Source organism: Myxocyprinus asiaticus, chromosome 40, assembly GCF_019703515.2.
Source record: "Myxocyprinus asiaticus isolate MX2 ecotype Aquarium Trade chromosome 40, UBuf_Myxa_2, whole genome shotgun sequence".
Taxonomy (NCBI): Eukaryota; Metazoa; Chordata; class Actinopteri; order Cypriniformes; family Catostomidae; genus Myxocyprinus; species Myxocyprinus asiaticus.
Window position 1 is genome coordinate 31,805,958 of NC_059383.1, and position 22,512 is coordinate 31,828,469.

The window sequence follows — 22,512 nt, forward strand, 5'->3', positions numbered from 1 at the left end:
AAAGTGATAATCCATTCTAAACCTAAGGTTGTGATTTACTTTAATATGCAGCATGTTAGAATTAGATGTGACTCTCAAATTAAACTCACCAGTGTGGATTTAATTCCCACGCTTTCCGCTGCCTGGAAGGCCAAAGTGAAATTTCGCTTCTGCAAACGAAAAGGAAAAATTTATGTCATTCGAATTAACTGGAATTACATGCTTGTCTTCATTCAATACTTTTGGCTAAACTGCAAAATTGAAGAATGGAATATGTAGTGTCTCTTTTTGACAGTCATCTAAATGGCAAAAGTGGGCAAATTTATTTGAATACTCCCGATTTGTGTAAGAACACAGACCTTGTCCTGGCTCTTGAGTTCGTGGTAAGGGATATGAGCCGGGAGGTAGGTGTGAAGAATCGCACAGAAAGCGAGCCCATCATTCCAGCTGCTGCTGAAGTTGGTGATGTCAATATTCTGTGTGTGGAGAAGAGAGAAAATCAATGATTACAATTTCAGTTGATGAACGGAGGGGACTGGGAGGGTGATTCAGTGGGGAAACGGTGAATTTTTTAAATCTGTTTGACATTATGGTTGTAGTTAAGAGCCGTGGCTGTAAATCTCGGAAACAAGATTGTAGAAACAATGTATTTTTACAGTGTTTACAGAGACGTTGGCAAACACTGCTTTTTACACACTTGTATATTTGGGAATATACAAAGAGTGTGTGTTGACGAAAATATCATTATCCTCCCACATCCATTACATTACATCAGACTAATAATGAGGCCTGAACGGAATTTGAGGCTGCGGAATTTCGCACAAAGTACTACACATCGCCCATCCCCTGCATGATTGGTTTTTCAATAGTTTGCCCAATTTGATAATTTTGGCTGATGTCTGAAAACCTCTTAATTTTCAAGCCTTCCCCTCCAACCACCTGACTCCATTCTGATATGTAATGCCCACTGTCTATGATCTAATCAATTACAGATGGCTAAAATCAAGTCCAAGCCTCTACATTTTTCCTTGTTGAACATTCAGTTTTATTCTAAAATGTTATATTACAGCAGTAAAATGGTTTGTGAATTGTGTTTCATGTTTTTTCATATTTAAACCAATTTCCCATATGTTCTCTATAATCAGTGCATAAAATTTGGAAAAAAAAAGTGTGTAGATTCTGTGTGGGCCTTCTTATAATTTTCCTAATCACACTGCACTTACAGTACTTATTATGCACTGACTTAATCAGTTAGTATTAAAATAATCAGTTAAATAAAGAAATATCATTTTAAACAAATGCACTGAAAATGCTCCCAAAATGGACCTCTAACACTATTCTAAGACCAGCGTTCACTGTGCTTCTCAACCAAACAGATAAGGACATGTGGAGGGAGGTCCTGGGGTCAGTAAATGGCTGCAAGCTGCTTATTGAACCATCTCGCCTCGTGCTGAAGTGTTTGCTCAACAGCCCTGCTTATCTACATCAGCATACTTCTCACACATGCTTCAATCCATACAAAGAGAAAGCATCCAACAGATCGCAGGCCATTTATGGTTTTGTTGTGACCATGAAAGAGTGTTCCAGTTCACCAATGCGACAATCCTTTGCTCAGCTATGCCCTCTTTCTAAGATTTAGAGCTCTCATGTGTTTCGATTACAAATGTAGGTGCAATTAAGGTAAAGAGGTGTACACAATAATACAAATAAAAATAAAAAGATGGCTGTTGGCACTGAGTGCTTTGATGTCAGTACGGGAGGTTTAAAATTAATCTGGAAGGGACTTTGTAAACACGTTTTAGAGACTTTAAATTGGTGTTGGGCTGGTAACCAAAATCCCACAAAGAGTGATCCAAATATGACAAATCAGCACCCTAAACGCACCGTAAAAGTGCTCCTTAAAACTCCTTTAAAAATTAAAAATAAAAAACCAAAAGGAAAGAAAATAATCAAGGTTACAGTGAGGCAATTACAATGGAATTGAATGGGGCCAATTTTTTGAGGGTTTAAAGGAAGGAATGTGAAGCTTATAGTATTTTTTGAGCTGTAAAGTTGCTTAATTGTTTTTGCGGGATTACAGGATTTACAGCATAACATCATGGCAACAAAGTTGCAAAATTGGATATAACTTTCCACAAAAAAGGTAAGTAAACAATTTTTTCACACTAAAATCATGTTAACACGCACATCGTTTACATCTTATGGCTATACTTTTGAAACAGTGAGTATTAACGGATTGGCTCCAAACACTTCCATTGTAATCGCCGTACTGTAACCCAGATTTTTTAAACTAAAAAAACAGTTTAGATTGGTACTTTTGGATGTGATTCGCTTGCTATATTTGGAATTCGGAACAAATTGTTCCTGTGCGGTGGCAATTTACTGGAACTGATATGTGTTCATCTGTTGCATTTCGTCTGATGTGCATTCAAGAGTTCCCAAAAGAAACAAAAGCAGCCTTTCAGATTACGATATCATCCATTTCCTCAAGCAAAGAGGGCCCTAGATCTTAAAAGAAAGAGTAACAGCACTTATCAGATGTGGCAGGCCAGTGTAAATGTGCTACGGGACGGCGTAAATTGCCAAAACGCTTGGCTTTCTGGCAACCTGCAGAGAGCAGAGTGACAGGAAGGGATGAGCTCATCAGAGTGGGCTTCAGCAACGGGCAACGGAGAAGCAGGAACAGGTCTGCAGAGCACCAGAGCTGTGTCACATAGATAACGATGTCCTGCTTATCATCCTGTACTAGCATAACGCTGACTTACCGATTCTAGGATTTCCATACCTAACACACAGTGGCCCCAAAAAGCATTAAAAAAACGAATGCCACCTTCAACGTACAATACTTATTTAAACCCTAAAATGCATACGTGACATCCCTTTAAAATACATATGTGGGTCAAAAATGACCCGGGTGAAAATTGGTTTATTCTTTATAAAACAACTTTTTTTTTTTTTCCCCAAGGAAAACGAACTATAATGATAATTTTATTAATAATTTGTCATTTAAATGGCTGATATATCTTTTATTCAGTTCTTAGTTTTAAACTTGTATAATCACAACCTTATGTACTCAAATGTAAAACAGCGAACAGCTAGGCTATATCTGTTGTTCGGAATGGTAAGGCATCATGAAAAAAGAAAAGTTCCCGGTTCAAACACACTATGAAGTAATCCAGGACTTATTACAATTGTGCCCTTGCACTGCATTGCATAGGCATCTAACGTCAGGTTGCTTCATAATGTCATGGACTTTGGATAAAAACAAGGAATGAATGACAACTTGCTATACTTGCATGCTGAATTACAATAACAGATGGGAACTGAAAGCAATCAAAGTTTTACAAATGTAATACAATTTTAGGCGCACTGAATACCATAGTAAACACATGTGGGTCATATTTGACCCACATATGCATTCTAGGGGTTGTGATGCAAATTCTCTTATAATTAAAAAACAAAATTCAACTAAATGTTAAAGTAGTCAGATCACATGGTCAAAGGCACCTCAAGTGAGGCATACATGGAGTGTCAGATGACAAGGCCACTTCATGAAAAAGTAATAGTCAAAAAGTAGACAGCTGGGTCATATTTAACCCACGTATCTCACATACGCTTTTTTAGGGTTAAAAGAAAGATAGCCCGACCTCACTTTTCAAGCAAAACATGTAAAAAAAAGTTTGTTCAATTTTTAATTCTAGAACAATAGATATACTGTTCAAAACTGTTGTGGAATAACATGTTCTGATGAAGTGAGCAAGATGATACCAGGAATGTTCTGGATTCGATGCAAGTTAAGCTCAATCGACAGCATTTGTGGCATAATGTTGATTACCACAAAAATGTATTTTGGCTTGCCCCTCCTTTTCTTTAAAAAAAAAAAAAAAAAAAAGAAAAAGCAAAAATCTAGGTTACAGGGAGACACTTACAATGCAAATGAATGGGAGCCAATATTTGAATGTTAAAATACTCACTGTTTCAAAAGCATAGCCACAAGACACAAACAATATGTGTGTGTGGAGGCGAGGGCATGGTTGAGCATTCCTCTGGAAAGAGAGTAAGCGGTAAGGGTTCTCACCTGAGATGAATTGCTGGTAATTGTTTGTTTCTGTGTTCGCAGTTAGAGATGGGGGAAATAAAAAGGGCCAGTCCTCAGAGTGTGAGAGGAGAGAGAGTGAGACAGACACCTGACGCTGTGTGTGTGTGTGTGTGTGTGTGTGTGTGTGTTGATCGCCCGGCCCTCATCGATAGATTGAAGCTTCTCCGTTATGCCTTATGTGAACGTGTTTGTTTTGTGTATTAATAAAAGAGACATTCTTGAGTTGGAATAGCCATCTCCAATTTCTTCATTCCATTGAACTGTTACAGTGTGTTAACATGATTTTAGTGTGATAAAAATCACTTAAAGTCATAGACAATTTTATGACGATGTAATGCCAACAAACCCTAAAACCCTAAAATGACTGTAAAAATTACAATTTAAACAACTTTACAGCTCAAATAATACGTGAGTTTTAACAGAAAAAGTCATGCAAGTGCTTTTATAAAATTATAAGCTTAAAATATCTGCCTTTAAACCCTCCAAAAAATGGCTCCATTCACTTCCATTCTAAGTGCCTCACTGTAAAACCACCATTTTTTTTTTTTTTTTTAAAGAAAAGGAGGGACGAATTGAAATTTGTTTTTGTGGCAATCAACATTATGCCACAAATGCTGTCAATTGAGCTTAACTTGTATTGAACCCGGAATATTCCTTTAATGTAAGTGCTTTTATAAATTTATAAGCTTCACATTTCTGATTTTAATACATTTAAAAATGGGCCCCATTCACTTCCACTGTAAGTGCTGTAACCTTTGATTTTTTTCCTTTTTTTTTTAAGGAAAAGGAGGGACAAGTGGAAATTCATTTTTGTACCAATCAACATTATGAATGCTGTTGATTGAGCTCAACTTGTATTAAACCCGGAATGTTCTTTTATAAAGTAAACAAACTTTGAAAATTATTTACTACATTTTGATTTCATATTGACTTTAAATGCCTTAAGATTCCCTTAATTATGCAGTAACATTCTCCACTTTTCAGTTATACCCTTATACCCTCAAACCTCTTTTATAGGTCAGTGGTTTTGTCTAACTTCAGTTTGGGCGATTATGTGTGTGTTTTTGTTTGTTTACAGCCAAACGAACATCATTACAGCAGAACCGTTTGGAGACAGAGGGTCACAAAAACATCGTGACATCCTCCCTGTGTCCTCTCTCGCTTGTGTGCCAATGTTCAAAGTGAGCAGCTAATGAAAAGAGGTCTTGTGTGCAAAAACAGGAGGGCCCAGGGGAGAGAGCATTAGTCTAATCACATTGAAAACAGAGAAACACAGGCCCATCGCTGCAACTCTCTGTGAAAAGTGCACTCCAGGTAAAGCCAGGATGCTTGTAATGAACACATCAGAGTTGCTGTGAAAAATGGCCTTTGTCCACTAGTGGACATCACCATCCATCACACATACACACTTACAGACAGACAAAGATGCAGAGAGAAAAAGAGAAGGATTATGGGAGTGTGGTGTCACTGTGACAAAAGAACGGCTGTCAAAACGAAGGAAACTGTTTCTTTTGCTCAAGGGTGAACAGACTCCAAACCGCAGATTTGAATTGGCTAGTTTTGAACACTTTCTGATGAAAACGTGAGTGGTGCTTGCCCGTACAAAAGTCGCTGCCTCAATGCTAGGGAGTTGTGGGTGGTTGTCAGGGCATTGCTGTGCAGTCCAATGATATTTAGCATTCCTGTGGTTTCTAGGGTGTTTGGGGTAGATGCTAGGTGGTTACTTATTGGCTCAAGTCGAAGTCTTTATGATATTCTGGTCACTTAATATGGCTCGGTCCCTCCTGCAATGCAAGTCTATGGGATTTTTACAGCCATTTTATCGCTGCCAGAAAAAAATCTGGCACAAGAGAGCACTCCTTTCTTCAACAAACAGCATGATGTGAAGTATATAATTCATGCACATAGCATAAACAATTATGCACCAAATGTTCATAGTTAAAATAAAAAGAAAATAACTTAAAAACACAGAATGATAAGGTAACCAAAACCCACAAATATATCAGCAATCTGACTTAAGAATCTAGCACAATGTGGGTTCTGTCCTCTGATTGGCTGAGGCTGACATCAGGGGCCGGTTGCATAAACATAGCCATTAACTTAAGACTGCGTCTAACAATGTAGTTACATTCCTAAGAGAGTTATTTGGGGCCTGGGTGGCTCAGTGAGTAAAGACGCTGCCTACCAACCCTGGAGTCTTGAGTTCGAATCCAGGGCGTGCTGAGTGACTCCCACCAGGTCTCCTAAGCAACCAAATTGGCCCGGTTGCTAGGGAGGGTAGAGTCACATGGGGTAACCTCCTCGTGGTCGATATAATGTGGTTCGCTCTCGGTGGGGCGCGTGGTGAGTTGTGCGTGGATGCCGCGGAGAATAGCGTGAAGCTTCCACATGCGCTATGTCTCTGTGGTAACGCGCTCAACAAGCCACATGGTAAGATGCGTGGACTGACCGTCTCAGATGCGAAAGCAACTGAGATTCGTCCTCCACCACCCGGATTGAGATGAGTCACTACGCCACCATGAGGACTTAGAGCGCATTGGGTATTGGGCATTCCAAATTGGGGAGAAAAAGAAAAAAAAAAGAGAAAAAAAAACTGCATCTAACAATTAGTCTGACTGACTAAAGATGCCAGAGAAAATTGGAAGTCTAGTTCACATTGCATTGTGGGAAAAGTAAGACACTGAATGACAAAAAAAAAAATAAAAAAAAAGGCAGACAGTGGGCACTCAACAGTTTTCCTTCACTGAAAATATTTGCTTTTTAGAAAAATACTATGCTTCAAAACCGATTCTAATGAACAAATTTTGTTATTTCAACCCAAATAATAATATATATATTTTTTTTACCATTGTAGAAGTCAAAGTCTTCTTCAAAGTCTCTACTGAAGCCCCTTCTATCCCTCAACTGAAGCCCCCATTGTTTCAGCTGACAGTTATTTTCCATGGCAACACAGAATGTAAACAAAAGTTAGCCTAGGGGTCTTACATTTAGACCGATCTAAGTTTTTATGCAACTGAATGAAAAGGTTAAGACTAAAATTTTCAACTAATTTGTAAGACCAGTCTAAAACAGTTTTATGCAACCGGCCCCTAGGTCTTGTGTGTGAAATGGGACAGGAAGCAGGAGAAACATAGCACACTTCCTGGAGAATGCTTGGCTTAAGGGAAACCACGGAAACATCATGGTTCAAAACGCTCTCTTAATGGTAAACATTTAATATGCTCAAAAGCAGAAGAATAATTGACACACTTGAGCGAAAGTATCTGAAGGTTGATAACTGTGAATTTGCCTTACTGAATTATAAAATGTATAATATTCAAACAGGGAACTGGTTTCTACTGTTTTACAGCCTGATTCAACAGTGCAAAACCATTTATATATATATATATATATATATATATATATATATATATATATATATATATATACACACACACACACACTGTGTGTAGATATATATATATATATATATATATATATATATATATATATATATATATATATATATATATATATATATATATATATACAGTACTGTGCAAAACTCAGCTTTAGTGTGTCAATAGGAAATATACATTTGAAACTCCCGAACATTCCTTTTGCAAATAGAATAGAATAGAACAGGGAGCTCTGCAACAGATGTCATGGCCCCCACAAAGCCCCCCTTTGAACACAGAGTCAGTCTGGGATTACATGAAGAGACAGTACACACACACACACACACACATATATATATATTTATATATATACATACATACATACACATGTATATACACACACAACAGTTAGTTCCGGTCCTTGAATCTGATTGGACAAGAGACGTTCCATGAGTACTGATGGTCTCACACCATCAGCACTCGGACGCTTCACTGTGTGCATCACTCTGCTTGTGTTCCTGCCGTTCTAAACTAAAGTGTAAGAGCAGTGCATATGTGTGCATATGAGAGCTATCTGTCTCTTTACATTTAATATTGTAACATTACATATTTTAGCCAGCAGGTGGAGGAAAAAAGCCCATTTTTGTGTGTAATATGAGCCAGCTGGTGACATGAAGTGAGTCAGCGTCACACAGTTTTCATTCATCAGCACTCCGTGATCACTTGTATTACTACTACACTACTAAAACTAGGAAATAGTTTTAAACGGCTTTAAACTAACAACTTAAGACTCATCACAGCTGAGAGACACAACAGACTGATTAATTACGCAAACTCAAGGCTTTTACCTCTTACAGGATTTTCCACATTGGAGAGGACATACTGTTCAAAATGGTGGAGGAGATTGCGGGTTCTATAGTGAATGACTCTTGCGCACCAGCTACAGCGAAACAGGGAGGAATACCCCCGCTTGGACGGCTATTTTTCAACTGAGAAAATAGGATGAATTTCACCAAAATATCATTACCTTCAGAAAGCTGATTAACACACTACAGCATCATCAACAGGTGATCGCATACACACATCCTTGTTTCTCCAATAACATGCTAGAAACAGCCCAAGCTGTGATACTAGTAGTTCTAAAGTTATGTTTTTGAGAGGCTTGGACACATCATTTGTTTTGAACCAGCAACAGCAGATTCTGATCTGTGGCATAAGAAAGTAGTTCCATGCACAAATGCGTTTTTTATGACCGTACTCAGTTTTTCCCCCCCAAAAAATGAAATGTATTTGTTCATTGAACTGTTGTATATAACCAATATCACACTCGCAATCGTGCTATATGGCCCTAAACCAGGACTGCTGTGATTCGGCCGCAAGCACGAGGATTTTCATCTAGAATTTACTCCGAATGGTGCCAAAAACAAAAAGCATCCAGTGAGGGGCAGTTCTGTGGATGGAAATGCCTTGATGATGAGAGAGGTCAACAGAGAATGGCCAGACTGATTCAAACAGACAAAGTCTACAGTAACTCAGATAACCGCTCTGTACAATTGTGGTGAGAAGAATATCATCTTAGAATGTTATTCTGAGATGTGGGTTGGCGCTGTTTTGGCGGCACGAGGGGGACCTACACAATAATAGGCAGGTGGTTTTAATGTTCTGGCTGATTGGTGTGTGTGTGTATATATATATATATATATATATATATATATATATATATATATATACACACACACACACACACACACACACACAGTAGTGCTCAAAATTTCGCATACCCTGGCAGAAATTGTGAAATTTTGGCATTGATTTTGAAAATATGACTGATCATGCAAAAAAAACTGTCTTTTATTTAAGGATAGTGATCATATGAAGCCATTTATTATCACATAGTTGTTTGGCTCCTTTTTAAATCATAATGGTAACAGAAATCACCCAAATGGCCCTGATCAAAAGTTTACATACCCTTGAATGTTTGGCCTTGTTACAGACACACAAGGTGACACACACAGGTTTAAATGGCAATTAAAGGTTAATTTCCCACACCTGTGGCTTTTTAAATCACAATTAGTGTCTGTGTATAAATAGTAAATGTGTTTGTTAGCTCTCACGTGGATGCACTGAGCAGGCTAGATACTGAGCCATGGGGAGCAGAAAAGAAATGTCAAAATACCTGCGTAACAAGGTAATGGAACTTTATAAAATTGGAAAAGGATATAAAAAGATATTCAAAGCCTTGAAAATGCCAGTCAGTACTGTTCAATCACTTATTAAGAAGTGGAAAATTCAGGGATCTCTTGATACCAAGCCAAGGTCAGGTAGACCAAGAAAGATTTCAGACACAACTGCCAGAAGAATTGTTCGGGATACAAAGAAAAACCCACAGGTAAACTCAGGAGAAATACAGGCTGCTCTGGAAAAAGACAGTGTGGTTGTTCAACATTACCTTGTTACGCAGGTCTTTTGACAGTTCTTTTCTGCTCCCCATGGCTCAGTGTGAAACTGAGTAACTATAGTACTAAATAAGAGCTTTTACTGTATATATATATATATATATATATATATATATATATATATATATATATATATTAGCAGTTTTATGTTTGTTATTTACTATATTAAATTGTGTGATATACAGGCATTTGCAAACGGTATATAATACAAGTTGTATTGATATTTGCCTTTTATCATTAGAAAAGAAAGTTAAAGGTGACAGGGAACTGTTGAGGAGAGAGAGGGAAAATAAAACAGGCGAACAATTTTACATTATGATATGCAGACCGTAGAATATCGGCACATTTATTGGCCTCGGCGATATATCGGTCGACCGCTAGAAATGACCCTAAGACAATAGGAGAGTTAAGATGGATGTTTGGAACTTTTGAAATCTGGCATGGAGAAAATTAGAAAAAAAGATGTAAAAACATTTGTACCTGATAACCCTCGGTCTTCTTCTGGCACCATCTGAGCAGAGCGTTTCTCTTGGATCCTCCATATTCTCTGGCTAAAGCTGATAGAGGGTCCTTCTTCTCTTCTCTGTAGAGACATCAATCACTTTAAAAATACAGTTTCACTTTATTGGATTCAACTTTAGTTGGAGAACAGCTCCATCACATTTGGGTGGACATAAATTACAATGACTGTTATCAAGGTGACAAAGTTGAGCATACTTTAACTTTATGCAAATAAGCAGCAACACAATTTAGCAACAACATGATCCCCGCTGCAAAGACATAATTCTCTAGAAAACACTGTCTGCTACCAGTCCAAACCGGCTGAAAGTTAAGCTGATTAACCACCTAAACCCGCCTGCACCAGCAAGAAACCATGTACAACCATCTAACATCAGAAGTTGGTTTCAGCTGGATTTTCCGGTAGGCCAGTTAATGCTACATCCAAATAGAAAAGATGCACTGATAACAGAGGACAGTGCAGAAATGAATCACCATCCCTTCAAAGGCCCATTCAAACTAAGATGGAGCCACGGTCAAGTTTCAGGACAGGTGAACAAGTGACATCAATTATCGGAACACTGGCCTGTCATCACCGTAGAAAGACAGGGAGCGCTAGAGTGTGAAAGAGAGAGAGATATCTGGGAAACCTGACAGCAAGAGAGTGTCACTTTGGAAGTCAACAAAAACAAATCCAGCGCTTACCGTAAACGCCCTCGTGTCGTGGGCGTGACAGAGGCAGTTGGGGAGGATGAGTTTGAAGATAAAGACAGCTGGGGAGAGGAGGAGCCCATCGTGATGATAGACGAGGGTGCTGATGCGTCGTTGACCGACAAATCCCTCTTTAATTCTTCACTGCTTCTGTGGGAAACTGACAAGCAAACAACGCAAAGACATTATGATAAATCATTATATCATGTATGTGCGGTTAATATCATCATGATATATTCTGTAGATGTGTAAAACAACATTTTCATAATTGACTAGCTGGGTTGTCTAAACAATTAGTCGATTAGTCGTCTAAAGGAAGCTCTTAAATTTAGGTCAGGCCTAATTTCTTATAAGGTGTTCACAGATGACGCATCACATTGAGAGGTCTCAATTTTTATTAAAGAGATAGTTCATCCAAAAATTAAAATTCTCTCATCATTTACTCACCCTCATGCCATCCCAGATGTGTATGACTTTCTTTCTTTTGCAGAATACAAACAAAGATTTTTAGATGAATATCTCAGCTCTGTAGGTCCATACAATTCAAGTAAATGGTGGGCAGAACTTTGAATCTCCAAAAAACCACATAAAGGCAGCATAAAAGTAATCCATATGAATCCAGAGGTTAAATCCATATCTTCAGAAGAAATATGATAAGTGTGCATGAGAAACAGATCAATATTTAAGTTCTTTTGTTTTACCATAAATCTACAGTTTCACTTCCACATTCTTCTTCTTTTTTTTGCATTCTTCGTGCATAACGCCACTTACTAGTCGGGGCTGGTCAAAAGTGGTGATTTATAGTAAAAAGGACTTAAATACTGATCTTTTTCTAATCCACACTTATCGTATCGCTTCTGAAGACATGGATTTAACCACTGGTGTCTTGCATTATTTTGGATTACGTTTATGCTTGACACAGTATCTTAAACGCAATGCTCATGGTGAGAAACAGCTTTAAAAGGGATGAATTTTAAAGTCATAACTCCTCAGAGAGAGTTTACCATGCTAACGGCACACTTAAGTACAACATGCTAAAATTGTCTTGAGAAGCTGCTTCTCTAAATTTATCCAACTAAAAATCTTAAAGGCCAAAGTATACTTCGGGTGTGCGCGTTGCGGACTGCTCCGCGCACAGTATGTGTGCCGCAAATTGCATCATCTGCACAGTCGAGAGCCTTGACCGCACACCGCCTAGATTTTCTTGACTCATGCACGTGGTCCTCGGCTGTGCGTGTCATCTGTGCATTTGCTGGCCATTGACTGTACAAAAAAGAGTGTCACAAAGTAGTTGTAGTGCGCATGCGTTGAACGCGTTCCTATTCGTTTGCCGTCCGAGAAGTATACTCACAAAGGCAACGCAGTCGACCAGGCCTGATGCCATCCGGAACATGCAAAAATGAAGTATACCTGGACCTTTAAGGTGCATTCAGTAACTTTTTACTGAATGCACTGAATTTACTTTTTGGACTTTCAGTGACACCTAGTGGTGTGGATGCAGCTTCATTCAAAATCAATAGTTTTCAGTTACAGTTGCCATTGTAGAATTTCACTATTCACAATCAGCCATGATTAATTTAATCCATAAGTGACCAATAACATTCCGGTTACTGAGATTAAGCGAGTAGTATTCAGCTGGTCATGTGATTCTAAAATGGCAGCCCCCATGAGGGTGCTCCTGCCCCATGTAGAATAAAACAGCTTTTTTAGGTTACTGATATGACTAGAGTCCTCATCTCATGTGAGTGATCATGATTTTATAAAGATGTTTAAAAATTACAATTCATTTCTTTAGGAGTAAAACTTTTTTAATAAGCAAAAATTACTGAGTGCACCTTGAAAGCTAAAACAAAATTTGAAAAATCCTTATAAACTGTCGATCTCCTTAATTTGACCAATTGGTTGCTGGCCAACTAGTTGACTATCCAGACCCATCCTTAATAGAGCACAACATTACCTGCCCATTACCCGCATTTCAGCAGTTTTGCTATTGGAAATATTTTTCCCATACATTTTTTCCAAAGGGCTTTCATAAAGTACTAGTTAATAAAAGTTTTAAGCCATGAACCCAACCAACCAGCTCTGAGATGAATCATGCCATTCCAAACATTGTTTTGAAGCAAAAAGGTATTTAAAAAATCATACAAAAAGACAAAAGGTACAAGTCAAGACTGTGTACTTTATGTCTATAATGAGGGCATGAACTACAATCCCATGCAGCACTGCGAATTAAATAATCTAATTAAAAACAATGAAAAAATATAAAACTATTGATTTTAAGTTGATGATTATAAGTTTGGAAACTACATTTTTTTAATTTTATTGCAAAATATTCAGATATTTGTAAATATAAAAGCAAGGAGAAAAAAAAAACCTCTGATGTGTAATTCACAGTATGTCATGCGAGTGAATGACCAGATCTTCGGCGTGCTTTGTAGGCAGCGTTCTTTGAACGGTGGAGTATTTCTCTTCAAGATAATGGGTAGTGTAGTTCTTTACCAGGAAATCTGCTAATAAACAAGATTTCTAAATATTTTAGTTGAAATAACGTGGGCTGATGGCTTCAACAGAAGCATACACCTTCGATTAACAACCTCAGAGCTCACGGCAGGTCTGGCTTTTTTAAAATTATCGTTAAAAATGTATTTGCCCATGGAAAAAATTAAATGGATTTTCACTTTCGGAACCTAACTGTTGCACTCTAAAGAATTTCCTGTAGTTTCAGCCTCCTACATGTGTCCAAACGTACCTGATATGGACTTGGACGAGTCTTTGTTTGCCACCCTCTGGAGGCCACAGCCAGAGCGCGTCACAGATGAGGTACGGAGGAGGTGGTCTGTTTATTGGATTACATGCAATCACACACACAACAATGAAACAGAATAGCAGGCATTATGCAGCATGACTAAGCTTGTGCTCTTTTAAAATAAACAGATCTGCTTTCTTCTCAAGGCCTGGCACACAATCTTAATGGTCATTAACTGCAAATGTTAAGACTGTGTGAAACGGTACAGCACGATTAAACATAACCTTTAACTTTGAGTTCGGCTCTGAATAACTGGATCAAACCGGTGTCAGGAAAGAGTAAAAGATCAAGAGGGAGGATAATTTCAGTGTGACTAATGCTAACTCACCTGGTATGCTCAGGTCTGTGTAGCTCGGACTCTTGTCCAGCATTGAGGAAAGAGGTTTGGGTGAGTTGATGGTGTGTCTCTGAAAAACATGAAAGGGATGCAAAGGATATAAGCACACAGCACTCAAATATAATAACTTTAAAATTCACAGTTAGAAGCTTGGGTCGTGAAAGGTGGAGTGTGTAATTTCTGTGCCACTAGCGTCAACAGACAGAATTGCCTAAAAATAATGACGGTTTCCCAAACACTCCTCCTTTACATTACTTTCCTGATATTCCCCACATGAATTCCAAAATAAACTACACACAATCATAGCTCAAATGTGAATACTAAAACTACTGTGTGTGGTTGATAAGTTGTTACAAAGGGACGACGACGGTTGTCCAATGAATTACACTTCAATTAACAAAATGCAATTTAGTGGACAACCATTGCAACTATTACATTTATTACATAACAATGGCTAATCTCAAACTGCAAACCACAACTCTTGAGCCAATGACAACCAGTTATATATCTAACATTCTAAAGACTCTAAATTCATATGCCACAAGGTCTCGGCGCCTGACATACTTTTGCACTCAAAGTATGTCAAATTGCCTAATTTTCCTTTCCTCGCAAAAACATCATGTTTTGGCACATTTTGAGGAGCCTTGCATGTCCCATTCAAAAAGACTGCCATGGCAAAGGACATCCACGCAGGACAGAGGGAGAGAAAGAGAAGGAAAGCCCCATTCCAGCTCCATGCACACTAGGCCTGGAGTTCTAATCGGACAGATGGGTGTTAGTCACAATGTCCCCATAGAGAAGAATGCAGACATCTGCTAAAGTGCCCAGAGATCCATCCTAATGCATCTATCAAAAACAGACCTGTCTATCCAACTGCATAACGTCCACTAATGTGATTTACTTATAATTATGCCCAGTTCATTCATCCATCCTGGTGGTTTATACCTGCATGGGAGAGACCGCAGCAGCTGGAGGGGTTTTGATAGGGCTGGGACTCAGTGGGGTTCTAGAGATAGTGGCCGCAGCAGCAACAGCAGCAGCTGGACTGTCTGGAACAGGTCCTGTTCACGGACAGATAGACAAACCAACGTACATACAGTATTGTGACTAAAAATAGAAAAGGATACAATATACATGTATTAGGATGCCAATATCAGAGTTATAGCTGATTACTAATCAGAATCAGAATGATCTTTATTGTAGATTATACTTACAAGGAATTTGTCTTGATGACAGAAGATGCAGTGCACAAAGGAATATGACAAATGTGACAAATAATAACAGAAATACATATATAAATAAAAAATCATTTCGAATGACGCTTTTATCCAAAGGGATTAACAAAACACCAAATTCATAGATCTCCCTTTGTGGGGTTGTAACCTACAACCTTATGGTTACCAGCCCAGATCTTTAATCGTTAGAAGTAAATAATATAAATAAGAGCAGTTTCAGTTTCACGAAACCTGTCACAAACATGTCCCGATAATATTTCACCCCAAAATCAAAGGAAAGCAATAAGAAATTATATTTTACATAAAGAAAATATAGCCCATTTTGGGGACAATCAAGATTTTTTGCATTGTTACATTATTTCAACATTATTGTAACACATTTACCCCCGATTATATAAAAAAAAATATAAAAAAAAAAAAGAATACAATAAAATCTCATTCTGATAAATACAATTTAGGGCTGATGATTTACAGTAATACGTTAATTTTGTGAGATTAATTATATAAAAATAACACGTTAACAAAATTTATGCAGTTATGCTGCATTCCAATCAACTCGGAAAGTCTGAATTTCCAACTTCTTACAAGGAAAAGTGCACTGGAACGCCACTTGAAGTTGTACTTCGAACGAGGAAACTTGTGCGGAAATCTGTCCTTCGGATGAGATGTTAAACCGAGGTCCTGACTCTCTGTGGTCATTAAAAATCCTAGGACGCTTCTTGAAAAGAGTAGGGGTGTAACCCTGTTGTCCTGGCCAAATTCCCCCCATTGGCCCTTCTCAATCATGGCCTCCTAATAATTCCCATCCATTAATTGGCTCTATAACTCTCCTCTCTCTTCTCCACCAATAGCTAGTGTGTGGTGAGCGTACTGGCGCACTATGGCTGCCATCGCATCATCCAGGTGGATGCTGCACACTGGTGGTGGTTGAGGAGAGTCCCCTGTTCACTATGTACAGCGCTGTGTGTGTAGTGTCAGAAAAGTGCTATATAAATGTAACGTTCATTCATTCATTCATTCATTCAACTCTGCAGGTGCGTGATGTCACACAAACATGGTAAATTACTGTATACTCCCCTCTTGATAATTGTCCACCTGTAGCACAAATGCTAGCTTTGCAGCATTGTTTATCAATTGGGTTGCTAGGAGACATCTCTGGTGACAATCAAACCCCTGCTAAGCTAACGAAAGCATTGCAGTTTCGTTTACACGTCATCTTCCGAGTATCTGGCAATAGAATGCCTTTATGGTCAGAGATCGGAGATATCAAGAGGGAATATCCCACATCCGAATTTGAATTAATGCAGCATTAATCTTACCCCTGACACGTACGTAGATTACGTAATAAAAGTTTTAGGAGCCTCATCAGCAGGGGGCAGTAAGCGCGCCTCAATAAACCATACAGGCAGCACCTGATAGAGAGCCGGTCACAGAAACCTATCAAACTCCTTGCACAGGATGGACGCATTCTTGTCGGTTGGATGAAGCACAACAGAATGCAGGGGTCTCGAGACACAATTTTAAAAGTTTCAACTACTTTTAATTTCACATAGCGTCTTAAAAACATGGTGATTATGACACTGAAAACCAGTAAGATGCTTTAAATTTAGAAAACAGGACGGAATAATAAACTCACTTGAAAATGAATTGATGTGGACTGTGGGACGGTATTACAATATGGAAACAAAACAAACAATATATTGACTTCTAAAGCCACTGTTTGTGTGGTGTAATCAATTCTTTACTCGTCTGCATCAATAATCCAATACGAATACTAATATTTAAATTATTATATTAATTAAAGTCTATATATTCTATTTGTAAGTACTTGAATTATTATGTATTATTTATTATATTATATCATAATATAATTGCCTTAGCAAATATTGATTATATGAGATCAATTCAATTAATTAATTGGCATGTAATTTAATTAATTTGATAAAAAAAAAAAAATCGAAATTATATTTCTATAAATATATATATATTTCTACATTATATTACTATTTGTTGTACTGCCTTGAATTTTTGCTAAACATATATATATATGACTCAGCAAAAAAAGAGATGTCCCTTTTTCAGGACACTGTATTTTAAAGATAATTTTGTAAAATTCCAAATAACTTTACAGATCTTTACTATAAAGGGTTTAAACAATGTTTACCATGCTTGTTCAATGAACCATAAACAATTAATGAACATGCACCTGTGGAACGGTCGTTAAGACACTAACAGCTTAGAAATGGTAGGCAATTAAGGTCACAGTTATAAAAACTTAGGACACTAAAGAGACCTTTCTACTGACTCTGAAAAACACCAAAAGAAAGATGCCCAGGGTCCCAGCTCATCTGCGTGAACGTGCCTTAGGCATGCTGCATGGAGGCATGAGGACTGCAGATGTGGCCAGGGCAATAAATTGCAATGTCCGTACTGTGAGATGCCTAAGACAGCGCTACAGGGAGACAGGAAGGACAGCTGATCGTCCTCGCAGTGGCAGACCACGTGTAACAACACCTGCACAGGATCGGTACATCCGAATATCACACCTGCGGGAGAGGTACAAGATGGCAACAACAACTGCCTGAGTTACAACAGCAACACAAAATCCCTCCATCGGTGCTCAGACTGTCCGCAATAGGCTGAGAGAGGCTGGACTGAGGGCTTGTAGACCTGTTGTAAGGCAGGTCCTTACCAGACATCACCGGCAACAACGTCGCCTATGGGCACAAACCCACCTTCGCTGGACCAGACAGGACTGGCAAAAAGTGCTCTTCACTGACGAGTCACGGTTTTGTCTCACCAGGGGTGATGGTCGGACTCGCGTTTATCCTCGAAGGAATGAGTGTTACACCGAGGTGTGTACTCTGGAGCGGGATCGATTTGGAGGTGGAGGGTCCATCATGGTCTGGGGTGATGTGTAACAGCATCATCGGACTGAGCTTGTAGTCATTGCAGGCAATCTCAATGCTGTATATTACAGGGAAGACATCCTCCTCCCTCATGTGGTACCCTTCCTGCAGGCTCATCCTGACATGACCCTCCAGCATGACAATGCCACCAGCCATACTGCTCGTTCTGTGCATGATTTCCCGCAAGACAGGAATGTCAGTGTTCTGCCATGGCCAACAAAGAGCCCGGATCTCAATCCCATTGAGCACATCTGGGACCTGTTGGATCGGAGGGTGAGGGCTAGGGCCATTCCCCCCAGAAATGTCCGGAAGCTTGCAAGTGCCTTGGTGGAAGAGTGGGGTAACATCTCGCAGCAAGAACTGGCAAATCTGGTGCAGTCCATGAGGAGGAGATGCACTGAAGTACTTAATGCAGCTGGTGGCCACACCAGATACTGACTGTTACTTTTGATTTTTACCCCCACTTTGTTCAGGGAAACTTGTTCAGTTTATGTCTTAGTTGTTGAATGTTTTTATGTTCATACAAATATTTACACATTTTAAGTTTGCTGAAAATAAAAGCAGTTGATAGTGAGAGGACGTTTCTTTTTTTGCTGAGTTTATATAAACACTGTATTAAAGCTATGCAAAAAATTTAACCTGGACATGTTTTCGTGACATTCACCCATCAACCTGCATATGTTTGGGTACCTTGTGAGGCGCTGTCGAAGCTCTTAATGAGTGTTTTGACAGTGGGCGATGGCTCGGAAGAAGTGGAGGAGCGTCGGCTTAGGCCCATTCCCTGCCTCAGTGCAGCCAGGTCTCTTTCCACGGCATTCATATAATTATATACACGACCACGCTCCTCTTCCTGCCTGCAGTATGCACATAGACACATGCATTAATACACAAATTTCCAACATAGTCAGAACTAGACACACAAACATGCATAGAACCTCTGCATGCAAATATTTGAACATACAAACACAATCACACAACCTCTGTTTATATTCCAGCTCTCAGCACTTTCAGACTGGGCTGTGTAATCTTTTTTCTCGTACTTTCTGTTCTTTAGTTCATCCAACTCTTTGCTTATTTTCTCGTTTTTCTCTTGAGCTTCCTGTAGACGCCGGCGCAGGTCCCCAGTCTCCTCCTGAGCCTCCGCCTTGATGTTGTTGGCTATGATGACAGCTGTTTGCAGATCAGCCTGGAACTGCCGCCACTCAGCCGATTCCTCCTGTGAGTGACAGGTGTCAGTAAAGCATTATGAAAATCATGGTGAAACTACAGGATATTTCATCAGTGAAAGTTCATAAATATGTTAGCACTCAGCTCTAAACTATTATTTAGGTAGGATTGCTAAATCAAGTAATCCAAACACAAAGAGACACAAAGTATAGAGACAGCAAATGGAGAGGGAAAATGTACCCGTAATTTTCGGTGAAGCACCTTAATTTCCTTCTCCATGTCATATTTCTGATCATGAAGCTTTTTGATGGAATCTGATGGAAAACAATGTATGGAAGAAATCATTATAGATCTATAAACAAAGTCAAAGTGATGAAGTCAAGACATAGTGTTGTCCACTTCCAATAGTGGCTCAATGATGCCTCTATGTGGACAGAAGCCTGTGATGCAAACAACACTGTTAATCTAGTGAAAACTAAACAAACCAATCACATACATTGGAAAAAACTCAAACTAAATTACTGAACAATTGATCTAGGATAATGCACATTTGATATATTTACAGCAACATACTCAGTATCTGGGTGACAATGTTGGTAATTATTTTTCTATTCTTACGTTGTGTTGACCATCACTCTATGACTGTACTGTAGCGAGAATATCAGCCATTTATTTATTTCATCTGAAGCAGATCTGCTGTGATTCATCGAGGATTCTTGAGTAATGCTTTTAATTTCTGTGTCAGTGAAATAAGTAAATAATAATAAATAAAAACAAACTATACTTTGGGAGAACAATACTTGTTCTGTTAAAAAACTGAATTATTACAAAGAGTGATTTATAGTCTGTAGTTTGTGTACTGATATGTACTGTAAATGTACATTTGCAATCTGTTTTGGTGTAAAATTGACCCATGTAATGTTATAATTCTTTCATTGTTCAAATACCTAAACTGATACTTTAAAATGATGGAGCAGGTCTCATGTTACACACCAAACAATGATGTAAATATATATACTGTATACAATGTATATGTACAGCATATGCAAATAGTTGCTGGCCAGTAATTCACTATAACATACTATATCAATATATCATTGATCCAGAGATGCAAGCAAACTACAAAGCAGCTACACACATGCAGATAGCACACATTCAGTCATGCCACAACATCTGGAAGATAATGCTTTCCTTTTTTTTTTTTTTTTTTTGAAATGCATACATATCAAACTTCTCTTAAAATGTCAGGCTAAGAGCCATCTATTAGCCATCTAACAGCTGGATTGGACAACCGGTACAGTTCAACATTCAAAATGTCAATGAATATACATAATAGTAATATAATACTAATATATGATTTCTGCAGCATACCAAATTGGGATGTCCAAGAGTGAAGGACACAGAGCTATGGCACATTTAAAGGCAAGGCATTATTATAAACCTTCTGCAAAACTCTATTCGGATTGGTCAATCATGGCATTCAGTGAACAAACATTTCTGAACAATGACCACACATCTGGGCTTAAACAGATATTTGACCAATCAACCAGGTATTGCAGACAATATTAAACACCAACAGGTTGATCAGAACTCAGAGAACTGTCTCTCTCTCTTTTCACATAATAACATAATTTCAACTCAAATCAATATTTCATGACTATTTATACATTTATTAAGTAGTCATGTAATAATGGTGATAAAGTACATCCAGCAAGACATCATCGCAAAATAAACCCCTTTTAGGGTGATATAAGATCACTTTGTATTGTTTATTTTGCATTACTGACCGGATGACTGTACTTTATACCTTACATAGGGTAAATGGCTATGAGGGAGACAATCATAACAGAATGTCTCTTTTGTAGCACCAAGAATGCAAGTGTGAAGTCAGGAACATAGCTCAAGCGCTTATCAACACTTAAGTAGTTACATTATTTTTTTCAAATATGAACTTGCGTGTTCAATTGTATTAAAAGGAGGATATTTGATTTTCATTGCTTTTATAGACAAATGTGTCAGGTCAGATTTCTATTGTGAACTGCTCATGTAGAGCCTAATAACTTTGTAAAAGTTTCCATATTTATTGTCCTGTGCCAATATGTATTCATTTTTTTTTTTTCTAGGATAAACATGGGCATTCAGTGGCTATACCTAATCATTTATATATAGTTTAAATCCACGGTTTTCAGACGGGTAGGCGCGCCTCCCCAGGGGGTGCCCGAGCATGTCAGGTGAGGCGCAGAGATTGATCATAAATTTACCACGTAAAATCAAAAGATACATAAATACAATAAAAATGTATTGTGAACATAAATGAAAATTATTGGCTTAATGAACCATAGTCCAGTTTAATAGACCGTAGCTCTATGGCGTTATAATACTGTTCAATTTCATGAACGCATGCATATCATGCGTGAGCGCATCCACATACAGGTTGTACGAGGGCATGCTCTCAATTATGTGCTGTTCAGAGAGAGCTCAAACGTGTCTTATGCACTCGCGAATGTATTATAAAGCCATATAGCTCTGCCTCTGTTCATTTGTCACCACGTTTCCATTACGAGTTCAACTTGATATCGGGTTTATGAGTCTGTCAGACTGAATTTAAAGTTATTGATCATCATTGGTGAATTGCTCCAATGCCTGAAATATGGTGGTGTGAAAAAGTGTTTGCCCCCTTCCTGATTTCTTATTTTTTTGCATGTTTGTCACACTTAAATGTTTCAGATCATCAAACAAGTTTAAATATTAGTCAAAGATAACACAAGTAAACACAAAATGCAGTTTTTAAATGAAGGTTGTTATTATTAAGGGAAAACAAAATCCAAATCTACATGGCCCTGTGTGAAAAAGTGATTGCCCCCTAAACCTAATAACTGGTTGGGCCACCCTTAGCAGCAACAACTGCAATCAAGCGTTTGCGATAACTTGCAATGAG

At 38.4% G+C, this 22,512-nt stretch overlaps 1 protein-coding gene across 1 annotated transcript in view; it reads right to left on the reverse strand.

Annotated features, from left to right (window-relative positions):
- LOC127430578 (cytospin-A-like) overlaps nucleotides 1-22,512 on the reverse strand; it is a 43,255-nt gene that overhangs the window by 2,715 nt on the left and 18,028 nt on the right. Inside the window, exons 6-15 of the mRNA XM_051680438.1 lie at nucleotides 19,815-19,888; nucleotides 19,448-19,623; nucleotides 19,098-19,261; nucleotides 15,209-15,324; nucleotides 14,255-14,333; nucleotides 13,870-13,956; nucleotides 11,115-11,280; nucleotides 10,392-10,494; nucleotides 339-455; nucleotides 90-149 (exon numbers count right to left, since the gene is read on the reverse strand). Coding sequence (XP_051536398.1) covers nucleotides 90-149; nucleotides 339-455; nucleotides 10,392-10,494; nucleotides 11,115-11,280; nucleotides 13,870-13,956; nucleotides 14,255-14,333; nucleotides 15,209-15,324; nucleotides 19,098-19,261; nucleotides 19,448-19,623; nucleotides 19,815-19,888 — 1,142 coding nt within the window. The remainder of the gene's footprint in view (nucleotides 1-89; nucleotides 150-338; nucleotides 456-10,391; nucleotides 10,495-11,114; nucleotides 11,281-13,869; nucleotides 13,957-14,254; nucleotides 14,334-15,208; nucleotides 15,325-19,097; nucleotides 19,262-19,447; nucleotides 19,624-19,814; nucleotides 19,889-22,512) is intronic.